Source organism: Notolepis coatsorum (genome assembly GCF_963971535.1).
Source record: "Notolepis coatsorum genome assembly, chromosome: 11".
NCBI classification, from domain to species: Eukaryota; Metazoa; Chordata; class Actinopteri; order Aulopiformes; family Paralepididae; genus Notolepis; species Notolepis coatsorum.
This window is the reverse complement of record NC_140175.1, coordinates 28,989,010-29,008,775: the sequence shown is the minus strand read 5'-3', so window position 1 is coordinate 29,008,775 and position 19,766 is coordinate 28,989,010. Positions and strand designations below refer to the sequence as shown.

The 19,766-nt window shown below is 41.8% G+C and overlaps 1 protein-coding gene across 1 annotated transcript in view; it reads right to left on the bottom strand.

Moving 5' to 3' along the window:
* LOC311237082 (putative flavin-containing monoamine oxidase A) overlaps positions 1 to 19,766 on the bottom strand; it is a gene marked incomplete at both ends in the record, with an annotated part of 183,954 nt that overhangs the window by 42,673 nt on the left and 121,515 nt on the right. Inside the window, one exon of the mRNA XM_084324888.1 lies at positions 4,033 to 4,133. Within this exon, the coding sequence (XP_084181014.1) occupies positions 4,033 to 4,133 (101 nt within the window). The remainder of the gene's footprint in view (positions 1 to 4,032; positions 4,134 to 19,766) is intronic.

Sequence of the window (19,766 nt, the reverse complement as noted above, 5' to 3'; positions counted from 1 at the left end):
GCCGCACCATCACAGGCCATAGCTGTCAATGTGTACGGTTTGACCGGGATTCTCCTGTTTTTCGACCCTCTGCACAGCCTCTTTACGGCGTACGGATTGGTACGTATTTTGTGCTTATTATTATTATTTGATTTTTTACAAAATGGGTGCAATTCTCCTCCGTGACGACAGGTGGCAGCAGTGTAGATTGGACCGTTGCGACCAGAAGAAGACAGCGACGCGACCGGAGCTCAGAGCTCAGGGGAGATTGATTGATTGATTGAAAGGTTTATTAACAGATTGCAGAATGGGTACAGTACAGTACAGCTCAATACATACAATTGTTAAGGGGATGCAGACCAGAGAAAGACTTTCGTCTTGTTTACATCAGGGTCCCCCATTTTCAATTCATCATAACATATATGACATACATGACATACAGATAGACAGTACTGCTACATCTATACATTTATGACATATCAGATTTGCAAATACAGTACTGTTTGTGATACAAAAGTGTCCAGAAAAGGAGTGTATATACATTTGGCGTAGAAACTGTACATTGGAGGAGGTTGGTTGGGTGGGGTGGGGTTGGGTGGGTTGGGTGAGTGCTGTACATTGGAGGTGGGGGGGGGGGGGGGGGGGTTGGGTAGGGGACACACACACATTTTACACTGTACATTGGAATATTGACAAAGCCTTACTTGGTCATTTACTGTACAACTAGGTTAGGACATTTGTAGGGGCCAGTTTCGAATTGCAGTCTCACGTAGGTGTTTTTTGAGAGTGTTTTTGAAAGTGGGTAGTGATTCACATTCCTTTACAGCTTTAGGCAGGGCGTTCCACATTGATGTGGCATAATTGCGAAACGTGTTTAGTCCCTTGTTTGAGCCGAAGAGAGAGTAGATGATGCACCGAGGCGGCCGCGGACCGAGGGTGTCATCAAATCAACTTAGCCAGTGTCTCTTGATTGCCCACTCTGTGGCTTTTGTCTCTGGAACAAAAGGTTTGCAAATCTTCTGTGGATAAAACAATACAAATGCAGGAATGTGTAAATGTGATGGTTGGTGAACACTAACAGCCGTTTGCTCCTGCTCCTGCCATTCCTCCACGGATAGCATGCTTTCACTGACGCCCAATTTCCTGAATGCGATTTATACATATAAATAAATTGATCCGTTTTAAAAGTTGTCGTGAATTGTCATGGTATGACAAATACAGTTACTGGTAACTCGCAGGCATTGCAGAGATATTGAGGAAAAACACAAAATCGCATTGGCTTTTTTTCTATCTCATTTTTCTCTGTAGAATGAATGAAAACTTTTTTTAACAGATTGCAGAATGGGTACAATACAGTACGGCTCAATACAGACATACTACACAGACTTAATAGACACACACACACTGTTCCAAAAATGATATTCCCATTTCCCACTGCTAAATTAATGACCATAGGTATTTTTTATAGCTTTTTCAGGAACATGGCATGTCTTTTTTTATCATGCATATCCTGTGTCTATATTTTTTTGCATTTTGCACAATCAATGCGGGCGTGACCACCTGCATTTCACTGTATGTGACAAATAACCTCTTGATTCTTCTTGAGTTGTCGTATTAATATAATATAGGGGCGACAGTGGCTCAGGAGGTAGAGCAGTCGTCTGGCAATCCGGAGGTTCCCGGTTCGATTCCCGCTCCTCCTGGGCAGCGTGTCGATGTGTCCTTGAGCAAGACACTTAACAGAATTCTTACAATTAGTTATTATATCTGTTCGCTGTTATACTAAATATGTTCTTCATGTTCTAAGTGGTTGCCTAGTGGAGATTTAGGATTCACTGACTGTAGACTGTAAGAAAAAAAGCTGCAAGAAAACTAAATGTCTGGCATCTATGGTTTCCAAATACTGTCAAATTACAGTAAAATCAAATGCATTTACAGATTACAACCTTTATTTAATGGTTAATATTTTGATAAAAGGTAATTTACTGTATTTGTATAGCATTTACACTCTACAGTAGGAAAACAAAATAATACCGGTTTTGACCAGCAGATGGCAGCGACGAGGCAGCTCCATTGGGAGGGGGCGGGGGCCGGGTGGGAGGGGGCCGGCTGAGGGGGCGGGGCCAGGAGAAGGGGCGGGGCTAAAACCTGTACGGATTTTGAAATCCCAATGTTGACAGCTATGTCACAGGCGACATCACAGACCACTATACCAAGAGGTGAATTCACTTCTTGGTAACGTGTCTGCATGCCTTTTAAGGACGAGTGAGTGTAACTTGCAGCACCGCTACGTGCCACAGTCACTTCACAACACTTGAAGTCAATTGTGAGAGAATGAAACTCATTATCTCCTACCACCAACAAGAAGACAAAAGACGCCCCCAGTGCCCCCCACCCTCCTTTGTGTCCAAAGACCCCTCACCACTCACCTGTCCTGTCCAGCCATCCCAAAACACAACAACCCCGCCCCCCCTTCACCACCTCAAGCCCCCCCCACCCCCCCTACCCCCGAGACAGAACAAACCACACCGCTCACCATTCCAGACAAACCACCCTGAAAGACATTACCCCCGCCCCCATTCATGGACCGAACCCCCCCCCCCAGAACAGACCAACCACCCACCCTTCCAGTCCGACCACTCACAAGGGACACACCTCTCACTCCTCTTGTATATAATGTACCCAATATCATCGATCGGGAGCTCAGTTGGATACACCCGGCCAGTGTCCACTCTGAGTCATCCAGCTGTAACTCTGATTTACCTGAACCTACTTTGGTGTATTAAACCCATATAATATGTTCAAGCCTATTGACCGTCTACATTTGATTACTCCGGGAGCATTTCTCCCACACCATCGTGACTGTGGATATACTCACAGACCTTCGTTACATGTATACCATGCAACAATTGTGTCCTTATTTTGGGGATGTAGTACGCTCATTATTAGCACTACAACATTTAGTGAATAATGTGGGCCTTACACACAAAAAGCTAATTTAAATCAAATGGGAAAAGGAACCGGAGCTTTGCATATTCATGGCCGACTGTTTTCAAAACAGCTTCTCTGTGGCCGACTGGGAATAAAGAGAAGGCCAAAGGAAATTATAGTGTCTGAAAAACAACCCTGAAAAGCTGCAATATAAAGCCGCACAAGGGATCCGCACAATAGATCCCCAAACAAGGGATCAAAACAGCGGCTGCAGCTGACTCAGTTAAATTACTTCATCTTTACTGGGGACAATGCACATAAATCAATGATGGTTGCACGCATGTCAATATTAGCCAGTCGGCTAATTGGCAATTGTGGGCGCCCGCCGAAAGTGATTGTGTTAAGATCCAAGGTAACGTTGCACTTCTGAAAAACAACAGAAGGCCCCCCCATCTGGTATGTGACACCTGGCTATAGCCAGGGTCTCCCACTCCCACAATGCATCATCATCTTCATCTTCTTCTTCAACCAAAGATATTTCTCTCTTTCAGAAATAGCTGCTGCATAATAATGGTCTTATCAGTGGAACATACTGTATAGGAACCAACGTGGGGTTTTCGAATCTCCCAATGTAAATGCCAGCAAACCTATTGGATATTTCAACTTGAGTGGCATTTTAAATCAGCATCAGACCCATAAATAAACACTGTTTTGTTGGACACACACATTGGATTTACATCACATTTGCATTCGACACCAGTCCTCAGCTTGGGTGTGCCACTTGGTCTGGAACACAGTCATGGTGTTTCAGTTTCAAACCATTATCTTTAACTCTGCGCTCTGTCGCTCACCGATGCACACACTGTGTTATCCAATCAGATGCCATGTTCATGGCAGGAACATCAAGATGCAAGTAACTACAGCAAATAGAAGCACACAAGAGAAAAAACAACACCACCACATGCTACGATTCAGACTATCCCGCGGTCAAAGAATTCATATTTGACTGTAAGCTTAGGTTGCTGTAATTTGCGTCTCGCATTGCATTATCCTCATGCATGTGTGTGCGCCTGTCTGTCTGTGGACACACTGTATTCATTCAACATTCTTATTGTTACTCACCGTGTGGTAGGTTATGATGAACTTGATCATGTGACCAGTGGGCATGTTCTGGGTGAGATACTCTCTCTGGCTGGGCAGGGCAGGAGTGTAGTGGATTTTGGCTGGGAACAAGAAAGGGTCAGAGTCAAGTCTCAGAAGGGGGAAACACACTCACACACTCTCTTTCTGTCTCTCTCCCTCTCTATTTCTTTTTCTCTCTCCCCCTCTCATTCTTTATCTTCCTCCCTCTCTTTCTTTTTCTCTCTCTCACACACGCACATATACACACGCACAGTGAACAGGTCTGTTCTGGTTTCAAATGGAAAACACAAGCAATAAAATAAGGTTCTACAGTACAATAGCTTAAGCTCTAGAAATAAAGAGAAAGAGGGAAGGGAGAGAGATACATATGGAGAGAGATAGAGATTGAATTGAAAGAGTGAGAGAGGGAGAAATTGAATTGAAAGAGAGAGGGAGAGAGAGAGTGAGTGAGAGAGAGGGGGGGTTGGGGTAAAGATAGATAACATATCACTTTGGTTAATCCCTCTATTGATCTGAACAGCTTTACTCTGGAATCATCGAATAGCACTCAGGTAAATTGGATTCAATGCCCAAGTGACTACTTCCCAGTAGAATGGCCCTGCGGAGAAACCTCTCTGATTTAACGCTCCGGCTGTCACTCGGGCTCCGGAGCCCTAATTGCAGTATTTACATTTCCAAAGTCCCACTTCTTCCCTCCCCAGCGACAACGATTGAATAACTCCATCGATATCGACGGACGTAGCACCTCTGGATGTCTGTCAGACGCTTTAGAAAAAGACGGGCTGTTTCAGTGCACGCTCTGGCAATGATGTGACATCTGGCGAGGGGCCAGGCTTTTAACGAATGAGCTCGCGGACGACGTGAAACGTCGCTTTGGAACAGTCGAGGGGCCCGTCAGCAACTTCAGTTAAATTGAAAAAAACGCCGGCGTGATAATTTGGCCCGGACCTAATTTGACATGGTCACAATAGACATTAAGACGAGAGCTGTACGCGGCACTGCACAGGGGCTGTCGTGAGGTGTCATGTCCATAACATAGGCTTGTTTTCACACGGAGACCAGGGGGCGGTTGACTGTAGAAAATGGCTTCTACCTTATCACTTGTCAAGCTGACATAATTGTCATATCGGTGACAACTAAATGAGATGGGTTGTTTGTTTTGCTTTTGGCATCTAGTTCTTTCCGACGAGATGAGTAATATGCTGTCAGACTTTGGAAGTTTTTTGCTAATGTAAGAATATCCATAAATGTATATAAATCTACCATATCTATCTATCCTTCCGTGACCGTCAATAATTCTATCTACTGTAAATTACTTAAACAAGTGTCTACAATGAGCAGTTTTTTACTGTGTTAAAGCTGGCAAATTCTGTGTGTGCAGACAGGGAATGCCATCACATTCCTCACAACAGCACCTGTTGTCAGGAGACTGTGTCGTGTTGAACTAAGCTGAAATTCTAGTTCCCTTAACGACTGCTATTCTAAACTATAACCTAACCAGGTATATTACTATTACTACTATTACTATTACTAATACCGGCTGCTATTTTCTGAAGAAGCTTTTTCATTGGCTTGGTGACAATAGGATACAAGATACAAGATACAAGAGTTTTATTTGTCACGGCATACAGGTATACAGTGAAATGCGGGGGGTCTTGCCCGCAACGATGTGCATAATACAATAGTAATAATATATAATAAGAATCCAACCAATAGAGCGACATTGTGCAATAAACAAGTAAACAAAGTAGGGCATATCGGTATCTGTACATGAGTTATTTACAGAGCATGGTAGGACATGCTAGGTCCTGTGGTAGTGCAGTACACTGTTAGCTACGGATGAGGCACTGGGTCTTTATGTACACTGCTATACAATGCTATATAATACAATCTCAAGTTATGTATACTATTCTTAAAGTGACCTTTCCTTCTGTAAAGTGTCCATAAGTGTGAGCGTGTGCAGCATGAGTGTGTGTGTGCTCATGTTAAAGTGGCTGCTAGTGTGTGAGCGTGTACAGTGTGTGTGTTGTGTGTGTGCTCATGTGTGCTTGTGCGTGGAGAGTTCAGTGTTCAAGGCTCTGATGGCCTGGGGGAAGAAGCTGAGCCGAAGTCTCTCTGTCCTCGTTACTGGTGTTCGCAGGCGTTTGCCTGACCGCAGCAGCATGAACAGGCTGTTGTTGGGGTGGTGAGGGTCTTTCATTATCCTGCAGGCTCTGGATTTGCACCTGCAGGGTTGGTAGTGCAATACCCGTGGTACCCTCGGCTGAGCGCACCACTCTCTGTAGGGCCTTCTTGTCCTGTGCCGTGCTGTTGCCATACCAGGCAGTGATGTTTCCAGTCAAGATGCTCTCTACAGCTCCGGAGTAGAAGGACTGGAGTATCTTCCCAGATACTCTGAACTTCCTTAACTGTCTCAGGTGGTAGAGGCGCTGCTTCGCCTTTTTTACGACTGAGTCTATGTGTGGAAGCTTGTGGCTTTCTGTTCTGGGCAGAATGTAAAGTGGATTCTGCCTGTTGCAATGTCCCTTTTTCCTTGCAACGTATTCCTTTCCTGTCTGTAACTATTGCTTGATTAGCTTTTGAATAAACCTCTGAAAGATGTGTTCTACCTTTCATTATTGAATCAGATAAATGCCACAACACCATACTTCAAAATTCTATCTGCAGGTCTTCTGTCACATTTCTCACAATATAACTACAGTTATAACAGTGGCTGGACCCTGCATTGCAGCTTGTCCAAAACGACTGACATGAAGGAATATGTCGCATGGGGCCCTCACTGTTGTGGAGTGGCCTGTGGCACAATTGTGAAGTGAACCGCCTGTAAAGTCCATACAGTAGCGTCTGAAATCCAGTGAGCCAATCTCTCTTTTTGAGAGGGTGCTGTTTATGTTTGCTCTTCCATGACAGATCAACGGCTGATCCGACCTCTGAATGTCCTGTGTGCGTCTTGTGTAGCATGATGGTGTTTGCAGGGGTTGGAACGGAACACAGTGAATGCATCGTTCTGTCTTTCTCACTGATATGAGGAGTAGAAGTAGAAAAGCTTCCAAGGTGATAAACCTCTACCTATAAGAAGAACTGTTGATGTTCTTTGTCAGGTTTCAACAACACACCACTTAAGAATTGACATGCAGTATGTTCTTCCTGTGCCCCAGGACAGTTCAGTAAGTATTTTGTGAACACGCACCACTCTTTCCTAAAGCTATAAATCAGAGAACCCTCCTGACAGGGAAATGTACAGACACACATGTCTATCTTTCTCTCCTTCTAAACACACACATGCACAAGCACACTACCCCTCTCACTCGACTTGTACACACACACACACACACACACACACACACACACACACACACACACGCACACGCACACGCACACGCACACGCACACGCACACACACACACACACACACACACACAGACAGACACAGACACACACACACACAGCCTTCTCATAAGTATCTCTGTACATCATATCTATAATTCATATTATGTACGTCAATGCTCCACTACTTGTTTTGTCAATCTCCTGTATAAATACTTTGTTAGCTCACCATTCTACAGAGATCTGGGCCTATAGGGTCATTGCTGTAGCCTAGGTCTCCATGTCGCAACATGTCATTCTGTCAGTAAACTCCTTAATCAAAGACTGTTGTCTGCCGCCTTGAATAATCTGGTCAGGTTATTGCACATCACCTCCAATCAGGCCGCTCCATAGACAACGAATAGGGCTCTGACTTCATGAGGCCATAAGAAGTTTGTGTGAGATCTTAGTGGTTACGATTATGGGTCAGGTAACAGTTAATTGAGCACTCACACATTCGTAGGAAATGCAACAAAATGTTGTGTATCCCAATAATCAACTGATTAAGTTGATTTTTCTATGAAAAATAAATCATTGTAGTTTACAAAAGGCATCTGCAATAATTACGTCAATCCAGGTGATATTACATAATACTACAACTCCCACGAGGACTGGGTGCGCACAGTGTGCTCATTCCATTGGCCCATCCACTTTGCCATGTCGCGTGCGTCGTGTTGCCTCCGTGTGTGACAGCTGACAGCTGAACGAATGCTGTTAACGTTAATAGCTCACATTAGAGTAGGAGGACCCGTTAGCTCAACTGGTTAGTGCAACCGACTCATCCATAGTTTACACTAGCAAGACAGTTAGCTAACGTTACAATGTTCCGCAACGTTCACACAATCGGGAAGAAAGGCAGACCCTTCACCGACTATTTGTGGATGTGCGAGTAAGTATTAAACAAATGAACATGTATTATGTAACGTGTATTATTAAACTAATATTACGGTGTTTGTTAGCTAGCTAGCCACATTCATTTAACATTAAGAATGAAGGATAAGGGCTCGAGTCGAGACTAAGGGGGCTTTCTCACTCAGCCTTTTGTATCGAATCACCGTCCCGGAGCACGGGGGGGAGTGTTCTCACGCACCCCTTTTGGGGTGCGAAACGGCGCTGATTCATTTCACCCCCCGCTGAACGGGATCAGCTGGCAGAGGTGGTCTCGGTTTCGGCCCCGGGAGAACGGGGGGTGTGGCTTTGCGAGCTTGTACCTTTTCACGGGCGTGGCGCCTGGTGCTGCTGACATAACGTCATAAATTTTGTTTGCCATTGCTATGTCTATACATTGTTCGAATGCATTTATTTCTATTAGACCAGTGGTGCCCAACCAGTCGGCCGTGGTCGACCAGTAGATCAATGACATGCAATATAATTGCCACAAGCGATGGGATAATGTTAGCTTCTGAACAGGCTAGCTAACTAGCGTTAGCCGTTAGCCATTGCTGTATACTATACTTTCTTGTTCGAATGCATTTATTTCTATTAGACCAGTGGTGCCCAACCAGTCGGCCGTGGTCGACCAGTAGATCGCTCAAAACGCTCAAAAGCGGACTCTACAACACCATCCATTCGTGATAAAATGGGGTGGGTTATATTGACAAGGCTTGACAACAGAGGTTCAAATATAACTTCATATTTATTGGCAATTTGTTCATTTTATATCAACATCCAGAGTCCGCAGTCGTGTTAAGACATTCCCGTTTACATTTTCGGTCGACCAGTAGATCAATGACATTCAATATAATCGATGCGAGCAATGTTACTAGTATGTTGCATGTAGTAATGTTAGCGTTAGCCATTAGCTTAGCGTTATTGTTAACCCTGCAAAACGATCAAAAGCGGACTCTACAACAGAGTTCCATTCGTGAGAAAAGGGGGGTGGGTTATATTGACAAGGCTTGACAACAGAGGTTCAAATATAACTTCATATTTATTAGTTATTTGTTTCTTTATATCAACATCCATTCTCCAGTCTCTGTGTTAACACCTCCTGTGTTTACATTTCGAGCGTGACATCATCGACTACGGCAAGCTTACAAGCTCAAAACGCAAACCGTAAACAAAACCCAGAGCGCACCCAGACTGAAGTGTGTACACAAACTAGAGGGGGGAGAGGGGGGGGGGGGGGGGGGGGAGTTCGCATCAGATCTCGGAACGGGCAGAACGGAACGAAATAGAAACGAATAGGGTGAGTGAGAAAGGGCCCTAACACAGTCCTGTCGTCCCGGGGACAATATGTATTTGGGACGAACAGAAATCCTCCCCGGGACGCAAGCGGAGATGTCAATTGAGCCGACTGTATGTATCTTAGTTGACAGTGACACGGGACACTATACAAATTCCCGTGGTACTGTAATGGCCACCCTCTCAGTCAAGAGAGCACTCGCAATATGCTGCACATTATCACTGTGCGCGGTCTCCACTGTTGGTCGCTTAGTTGATTATCTCTCAGCACCATGGACATCTCTCTCTCTCTCTCTCTCTCTCTCTCTCTCTCTCTCTCTCTCTCTTCCCCCCCCCCACACACACACACTGAATAGAGGACTAGACATCGACGAAGGTGTCAATCTGTGGCAGCGTTTAACATTCCAGGTATACAGGCAGTAACCAATCACGCATAGGCTCAGGTTAAATAATGTGGCCAATCACATCATTCACATGATCATCCTGAATCTGATCCCGCAGGCAGAGTAAAGCAAACATCTGTGTTCTGAATTTCAACCCACCGATCGCTTTGTAGAGAAGCGAGGAGAGGCATAACTAGCGATCACCTGAGACTGTATGTTGTTTTATCTTGGCAAACAAGGGCTTGCTCTAAGAAGACATGATGAGAGTCCGAGTTCATCAAATCGTGGAAACTTTTTAGAGCTACTGTATGTACATTGTTTTCAAAGCATGATGAGATCTAAATTACGAAAAACTTTCACTTCATTGCAACTTGTGATTCAATTCTCACCAAGACGAAACGTCGCATTTATCTGCATTAAGGTAAGACAATGGTTCATATATTATTGGATGCCTTCATTTGAACACTTAATTTGCACTATATATAAATGAGTGGGGCTCGATGTAGTATAGCCTAGTAGTGTGTGTGTATATGAAATCAGAACCTGGACAGTTTGCGTGAAACCAAAAATAAAAGGTCAAATTTTTCGCACGCTGCGCGCAAGGGGCGTTCCCAATACAGCCAACCTGGACCTTAAGCCCATCCGCCGCCTATGCCCTGACCCTATTCCTAGGTATTGAGTCAATTCAATGCAGTAAGTACATTGCAACAATGACTAAGTACAATACTTGTTATACTGTCATTACACAAATGGCTACACAGGAACAGAGAATGTAAAGTGTGACTGTCTGGGTGGGTGGGATATTCGAGTGGGGACAGATGTTATTGGATTAGATGTTATTTTATCACACACCACACTACTCACACTTTTTGGGTGGGGGCGCGAGTGTGGGAATTTTTGGCTGGTGAAAATGCTGAGTGGCTAGTGACTTTGGAAAACCACTAGCCACAGTGGCTGGTGAGCCGAAAAGTTAATGTCAAGCCCTGTCCACAACATGTACTGTATATATTTAGTTATTGTGGAATACATTCATCACATTTGATTTTGAGCTTGTAATGTCGTTGTTGCAATTCAACAACTCAGGGAGAGTTTGGTAGTCAAAATTGCATGTGCACCTTACACATTACATGGAGACATTGCACTTAGCATATGTTCACATATGGGGAAAGAAATACTAATAGAAATAGAATGTCTTTGATAATTCACTATAACCAAGTTATAAATGTGTTTTCTCTGTTAAGATTTTAAGTTAAGGCCAGAATTTAATAAATGAATACATTATTTCTGGTAGCATTATTTGAAACTATCTATAGCAGTATTTGAAACTGTATCTATATCTTATGAGTTTAAAAATAAATACATTTAACTTTCTCTGGTTCTGGCAGAAACATGTTTTGAATGTTCAGGAATGTTTTGGGGGTGTTGGTGAATAGTGAATGCATGTATCATTTTAGTATGATAATTTGTGTAAAGAGATGTAAATGTATAAATAGGATGGGAATTCTTGTTGCATTGGGGCACCCGGGTGTGGGTGAATGGGGCATGTATTATTTTGTGGTGTAAATAGGTGTAAATGTCTAATGTGTAAATAGCATTTGTATGCTTGCTGCAAAGCCAGACAGTATTGTGTGGCTGGAAACATCTGGTTCCTATAGTACTAGTAGTATAGTTATTTCTACTGCAATATAATAAGCATGTGTATTATTTACATCTATCTATCTATCTATCTATCTATCTATCTATCTATCTATCTATCTATCTATCTATCTATCTATCTATCTATCTATCTATCTATCTATCTATCTATCAATCGATCTATCTATCTATCTATCTATCTATCTATCTATCTATCTATCTATCTATCTATCTATCTATCTATCTATCTATCTATCTATCTATCTATCGATCGATCGATCGATCGATCGATCGATCGATCTATCTATCTATCTATCTATCTATCTATCTATCTATCTATCTATCTATCTATCTATCTATCTATCTATCTATCTATCTATCTATCTATCTATCTATCTATCTATCTATCTATCTATCTATCTATCTATCTATCTATCTATCTATCTATCTATCTATCTATCTATCTATCTATCTATCTATCTATCTATTTATTTTTCCATTTCAGAATGCCACCAGCGAGGAGAGGTCCTCAATACAGTGTGCAGGATGTGATTGCTGCCATCCAAAAAGGAGAGAGTGTTTTTGAGATGGAATCAGACGACACTGATGCAAGTGATGAAGAGGCCGATGAAGATACTTGTGGACAAAGAAAACCAACAACCCACTGACCGCCCAGCCGGTGATTATGTGGACACAGGGGCGTCGTTTTGGTATGGCAAGGTATGGCACTCGCCATACCTTGGCAAATGAAAATACAAAAAATGTAAAAAAAAATTACAAATTTGTATTTATAATTAAAAAAAATGTATCGTGATTTAGAATTCGAACGTCAACATTATGAACGAAGCTTCGAACTATTCGGTACAGCCCTAGCATGTTTTGATATTGTCAATTATCTCACTTTTACTAGGTGACTTTTACTGTGACTAACTGAAATATGCCCAAAAAAAGGAAAATGGACATACAGACGTTTTTTTTTTTAATCAAAGGGCAGCAGAGACAAGTGATACAGGGACACAGGTAAGGTCTGGCTTAGTGATTATAACAGTGCAGTTCAGCATTCAGTAACCCATACTTTTTGTGAATGTGTTTTTGATACTACATTCTGTTGAACACACACCTCAAAACCGTACCTATAAGGAAAATTGGCTCAATTGCAAGAAAAATAATAGACAGTTATGATATTACATTCTGCATAATTTGTATGCAAAATATTGTGGTTCCCTGCTTTAGTCTGTTGACACATTTCTATACAAAAAATGCTTGTGTAGTCCTGTGTCATACCTAGATGTCATATAAGTGAATTGTATAGAAACAACTCACCAAAAGTGACTATTGCACAACTGATTTGACAAATAAAATCCACCAAGGGGGAGAACCCCCCCCTAGCCCCCCCCCCCCCCCTCCTCGCCATACCTTGGCTTTTACTAAAATTACGGCACTGTGTGGACATCGTGCCCCAACCAAAGAAACACACCGTGCCCCACGACCAGTATCACTGGCTGAAAAAAGATTTGATCAGTCCCAATACTGATTTATCTGGTCTGGATATTACAGATGATGAGGTAATTTCCCTCCACACACCACTGGAGTACTTCCAGAAATTTGTGTCAGAAGACATGATTCAGGCTCTGACACAAAACACATATGAGTACAGCTTTCAAATGTGGTATATTCTAATCAATATCTAAGGTGATTTGCAGTACAATGGATTAAGAATATACCACACAAACAAATGGAACATCTGTAAACACCAATCCAAAGGAAATTGAGAAAGTGATTGGCATGTACCTGAAGATGGGCTTAGGACAAATGTCTGGAGTCCGTATGTATTGGAAGACAAGCACATGGTACCCCCCTATTTCTGATGTGATGTCACGCAACAGATTCCAATCTCTGTTGACATCATTACATTTTGTAAACAACTTGACAGTGTCGGACACGGTGTCGGAGACGGAAAAGAAAGACAAACTTTGGAAATTCAGACCATGGCTTGATTCATTCAGAGATAAATGCTATAGTATTGTAGTATTGTATATTAGTACACTGCATAGTATTGTATATTATATGGTAACTCAGTTACGTCTATTCTGCATCGAACATTGTACATATGTCTATACTGAACACTGTGACCTCATTTTCTACTTCTAATTTACATGCTATACTATGTTATTTGATACGTATCTTGTCTAGCACAGTCTCTGGAGCGTAACAGTAAGAAGCATTTTGTATAAAAGTATTCTGTACTTCTGTATGACAACTATTAAAGAAACTTGAAACTTGAAACTTGAAACTTGCTTGCAGGTCATACCAGAAGAACACAACTCTGTGGATGAGCTGATGATTCCTTTCAAGGGGAAATTCAGCAGCATCAAGAAATATATGCGGGGCAAGCCACACCCATGGGGTTCAAAGTGTGGGTGAGAGCTGGAATCTCTGGCATGATCTGTGACTTTGATGTGTACCAAGGTAGTGTCAAAGGAATACGAGCCAAATCTGAACTTGGATTGTCAGGTGATGTTGTGATGAAGCTTGCCTCTACACTTCCAGAAGGTCAGAACTACAAGATACTGTATACACAGACAACTACTTCACCTGTGTCCCCATTGGTAGTGAAGCTCCTTGATAGTGGAATTCATTACCTGGGAACAGCCAGGCAGGTACGCCTACCCCACTGTAACCTTGAAGACGAGAAGAGCTTGAAGAAAACGGGGAGAGGAAGCTTTGATAACAGAGTGGAGGGGAAACACAACTCAAAAAACATGTTTTGCTAATGTTTTTCTATATTTGGGCTTTACAGGGTTAATTGACTTGCCTGGTTAAATAAAGGCTAAATAACAGATAAATATGACGTCACAGGAGTTGGACACCTTTGCATATCCATTGCAGTTCGATAATAATTATTGCATTAGTTAGAGGGGAACAAAGATAAATGTATTTGGTAGCCCACTTAGGAACAGGGTGGAAAGGAACCCCAATCTGAACATGACATAAGAGCAAAATGGCTGGCATGTGAATATGGTCAATTGAACATGTTTACTATCTATTTTCTATCTACTACTAGGATTGTGCACTTGTGGTAGAGAACTGAATACAAGGAATTCTGTACACTTTACCAAATGTGATTTTTATATGTCCACAGTAGGCAGAGCCTATTCGAAGACATTGGGTCTCATTCTCCAACGGACTTACGACAAGAAATTTGCTCTCAGGGCCATTTCAGACATCTTAGGGCCGGTTGTGGGATTCCCCAACCGTCCCGAAGCTTGGATTCGGCCGTGGCTGAGAGCAGGATTTAGGAGGAGTGCTGAGGAGCAAACTTGACAGACTGGTGTGCTCCGTGTTCTTAAGGGCTTTATTTGGGAAGAATCATAGTGATTCCTTCATGTCAACCCTACAGGCGTCCTTGGAATTAATTAATTAATCATAATTAAAATAAATATGACAATATTTGTACGATAAAAAATTACGCATTTGATGTTGGAAAAATAAATAATATGGATTAATCTGATCACAAGGCAGCTGGATTAACCATATCTGAACCAGCTATTTTGGACAATGTATAATTACTTAATTTCTCAGATATTCAAACACAATTATGCAATTATTGTGAAATGATTGAAAATAATAATAATAATAATAATAATAATAATAATAATAATAATAATAATAATAATAATAATAATAATAATAATAATAATAATAATAATAATAATAATAATATATCTATTTTATATAGTGCTTTTCCAGGTGCTCAAAGATGCTTAAGTTAATGCCTTCTGTGGAATTTGTATTCCTTATTTGTTAAATATCTGTTTTATTGATTAATTATACATTTGAAATAATGCAGGTTATAGCCAACATGCAATATATCCCATTGATTGGTACAATGGGACAGACATTTGTTTTATATAGCGATAACCTGCATTCTTTCAAATATATCATTAATCAATCAAACAGATATTGGAATACACTACAGTATGTAGCCTAAGTGTCTAATGAATGAACAGTAGGCTTATATTATTCTAATTACTTGTTTAATTAGGATTTAGTAGATACTATATATATGCTCTGCCCTATACGTACAGTAAGTACAGTACACATATTAAGGCTGCCAGAGTCGGGCAGCAGACTGGTGGACTGTACTACTATAGGCAGCACAGTATCTGTGATTTCCTAATAAAACAAGTCATTAGAATAATATAAGCCTACTGCATTCATTCATTACGCACGTAGACTATACAGTACTGCGAGCGTGTGTGTGTGTGTGTGTGTGTAGGTGTGTGTGTGTGCGCACGCTGCGGCAGGTGGTCACAAGCTGTAGTAGTAGTATTGATGACAATACATGAATCTAATCTCATTTTGAGCAGTCGCAAAGCGATTCCGCCACCATTTTTACACGACTGCATTGCATCAGTTGAATTTAATGAGCTGGACAGGTGTGTCTAAACTCTCGACTTTTTGCGATTTCATTTGCACACGGCACAGAGCCTGGCTTATAAGGAGCTCTCGGAGGCGTGTCTTGTATGCAAATGACCTAGACGGGAACGCGTGTTCATAGTGACATTCCTCATCGCCGGCATCCCAGCTGGGATTGTTTGGGCCACTATCGTCTATTTCTATTGAAGAAAAGTGTATCTGCGTTGTCCTCTGAGGTCCCAAAAAAGGTGTGTGCAGTAAAATTATTTGAAACCACACGTTCGCTTCGAGTGCACCAAAAGCCAGGGCCCTCATTTATCAACAATTCTTAGAAAGTGTTCTATGTTCGTACGTAAGCACAGAATTTAGAATGTGTGTACGCACAGAAATATTGGGATTTATCAACCGTGCGTACACGGGTCCTATGCTCCTCCATGTTGATAAATACCTCTTTGTTCTACCGTCAATGCTCGTGCATGATTATCCATATATGGTCATGAAACACCCCCATGGGATGTGAAATAATGGACTGACCCGAGCGAACTATGAGAAACTCCACGAGCGAGATTGTTCACGGAACCAAGAAGACACAACCCGTGTTATGGGATAAATAACAGGCTGGCGGACTTGTACATGGTGATGTCAGATATCAAGACTCCCTAAGACCATTGCTGCAATTCTGCCTGGACAGCTCAAAATACTAATAAAGACCGTTCGTTAACCACTGTTTGGCGTTAGTGTGTCATTATAACCATGCTGGAATATGAATGCCTTTATTCGTTCTGTTCGATTGGCTACCGGGTATAATATGATTTGTACTAGAGGCATACAATCTATTTTGTTGTCGGTATTAGGTAGCCTATATGAATTACATATAATAGCAGCCATAGCCTACAATCCCCTACATTATGCAACAGTAACTTGCGCATATTTAATAACACATGGCACAGCCCTGCGAAGCCCTGCATACAGTAAACCAACTTGATCATTAATCTAGCTGTTGTATCTTTACGCTTATGAAAACATTAAATAATATGTATAGGCTATAGGCCGTCGCTTTGCATTAATAGCCTATATTCTCAAATGGCATTTAATGGCTATCCGACTCCTCGCTATCCTCGGACGGACCAGTATACCTTTATATCATATCATATTCATATCATAGTTTATTCTATCAGCCTACCCAGCATGTAATACGTTCTTTGTTAGAACTCAACTCGTTATTATTTTGCGCATAGATTGCAGAAATACGGGAAAGTTTTGATTTAAAGGCTTTGACATTATAAAACTAAATACGTGGAATTCTGTAAGCAGAATACAAGTCATATCACCCACACGATATATGCTCTGTATCCAGAGCATGTATGCTTTTCATTCATTTAAGACACATTTATTGCAAGGGTTTTGTATACACATAAACTCAACAAATAACCTCTGTTCTCGTTGCAATGCGTTTTTTATTCATTCTTATAGGAAGGGGGAAGAACACTATATCGTGGGTGTTCATATGACTTGTATTCTGCTTACAGCTTCGGGGTTCCACTTATTACGTTTAACAATGGCAAAGCCTTTTAAATATAATCAAAAACGTTCCCGTATTTCTGCAATCTATGCGCAAAATAATAACGAGTTGAGTTACGCGGAGCGCAGTCAGTGCTTATTTCCGCGTTGTGAACATATTCTATCACCGGGGCGCCAGCTACGCATGCTCCGAGCTGTGCGTAGATATACGCACAAAGTCAAGCACAAGTTCAAATTGATAAGTCCCACACTTTGCTTAGAAATTATCATATGCACGGGTTACGCACATATCTGTGCGTACGCAATGTTGATAAATGAGGGCCCAGGAGTTTATTGACTACACAACGACGTAACCCATTACTTCTTCACAATGCGCACTCAGAAAAATGGATGGTCCTTAAAAACGCACGCTGTATTTGTCACATGCGCCGGGAGTCACCGTTACTCAAAAAATTCACAGGTTATCAGATAACTGTACAAAAACCGTCACTGAGACAAGCATAAATTGTCTCCTAAATATTCTGTCGACTCGATATCAATTGTCCTTCACCGTTGAGGTTGTGCTGGAGGTTGTCTTATGCTTTCTCGTTCTCTTCTGTTGTGTTTCCCCAGAGCACATCCATACAAAAGTCGCGCGGGCCTGAGTGACGTCACCGGAAGTGGCATCAAGCAAGCCTGCGCCCAATCAGGAGCTAGTTTGGCTCAATTTTGAACTTAGGGGCGGTCCTAACAACTCAATGGTTGCCAGCCCTCTTGGTTAATTCCCCAAGTTGTTTTTCCTATCAAATTAAGTTAGCAGTTCTTTTATTTGAATCCAAATGTATATATTATATAACTGGATATGCCAAGGGGAACACGCACATGTCATTCATTTCTTAATTCATCCTGTTGGATGGTATACCAGAGTCATAGCGTCCGAAGTTAGCACCCATTACATAATTTTTTAGTTATTACTCACTCATTCAATATATCTTCTAACTAGTGACCGGTCTATATCATTATTAATTTAATGATTCAAGTGAAACAGTGCTTTTACTTCAAACTCCCAGGACTCTGGTCATAACCTGGTCCTACAAGGTATCATTCTTTTCAGTACAATCTTCTCAGTTCAACAAGAATTATTGCAATTTGATAAACATCTTTTTTAATACAGTAAAACCACATTTTAATATGAACTTCTATCACAGATCTCTGAAGGTCCCGCCCTGGAAATACAGCTGTGTGGTCTTAAGCTGCTATGCTAGATTTCACATTCCAACACCCTACAGCTCACCATGACTTACTTTGATGTCTGCTTGGCGTTGTCTTCAATATAATCAGGTTTTCAAACACAGGCTGATCAAAGACTAATTCCTATGGTTAACTTGGCCATATGACCACACCACTTAAGACAGCTTCCCCACGCATTGGGGAATCAGGCTGTACTTGTCGTTGATTCTGTCTCAGTCGGTTCCAAGATGGTTGCCCTAAGAGAAGTCTTTGGGAAATGTTGGAGAATTATGAGACCCATTATGTTTTCGGTAGTGTGTGCGTGAATCCGTGCAAAATCTCAAACTATACAAACTATAGGGCCGATCAGCCTGCTTAGGTGCAGAACGTTACAGACGCACAGGGATGAGTGTGTCGGAATATGTTCCACATCAGGCAACGGGAAGTATTTTTGGGGAAATTAATTTCCAGAATTCTCCATTGACTTTCATATCGTCCTTCTGTGGAGAGTTTATGGTATACCTTTTTTCCACCAGAGGGCGACAACAACAGTTTTTGCTCGGCATTCACAGGGGTCAGCAAAACCAAAGTGCAACGGTCGAACCTGATCCAATGCGATCTAATCAACACACAGGGGTCAGCACAACCAAAGTGCAATGGCAGGGCCTCACCATAAGCGATCTAATCAACAGCCCAATCATTTTATCTGGCAACAGCAATAATCATTTTGAAAATTACAATATATATTAGACATTTTGGGAGTGGGGAGTTCATTTTGTGATTTGAATAGCAAGCGTGGCCATAGGCCGCCCTCTTGTTTCCAGTAACCAGCTAGTGTTACTCGTTTTGAGAAATCATAACATGATTTGCAGACTTCTGGTTGGGCAGTCAGAGAATTGTGGACAACCTAACATAAACGCTAGCGTTTTCTATTGGACACAACTTGTCCAACTGCATGAAAGCACTTGTGACACACACATCCTGAAAAGGCCACAA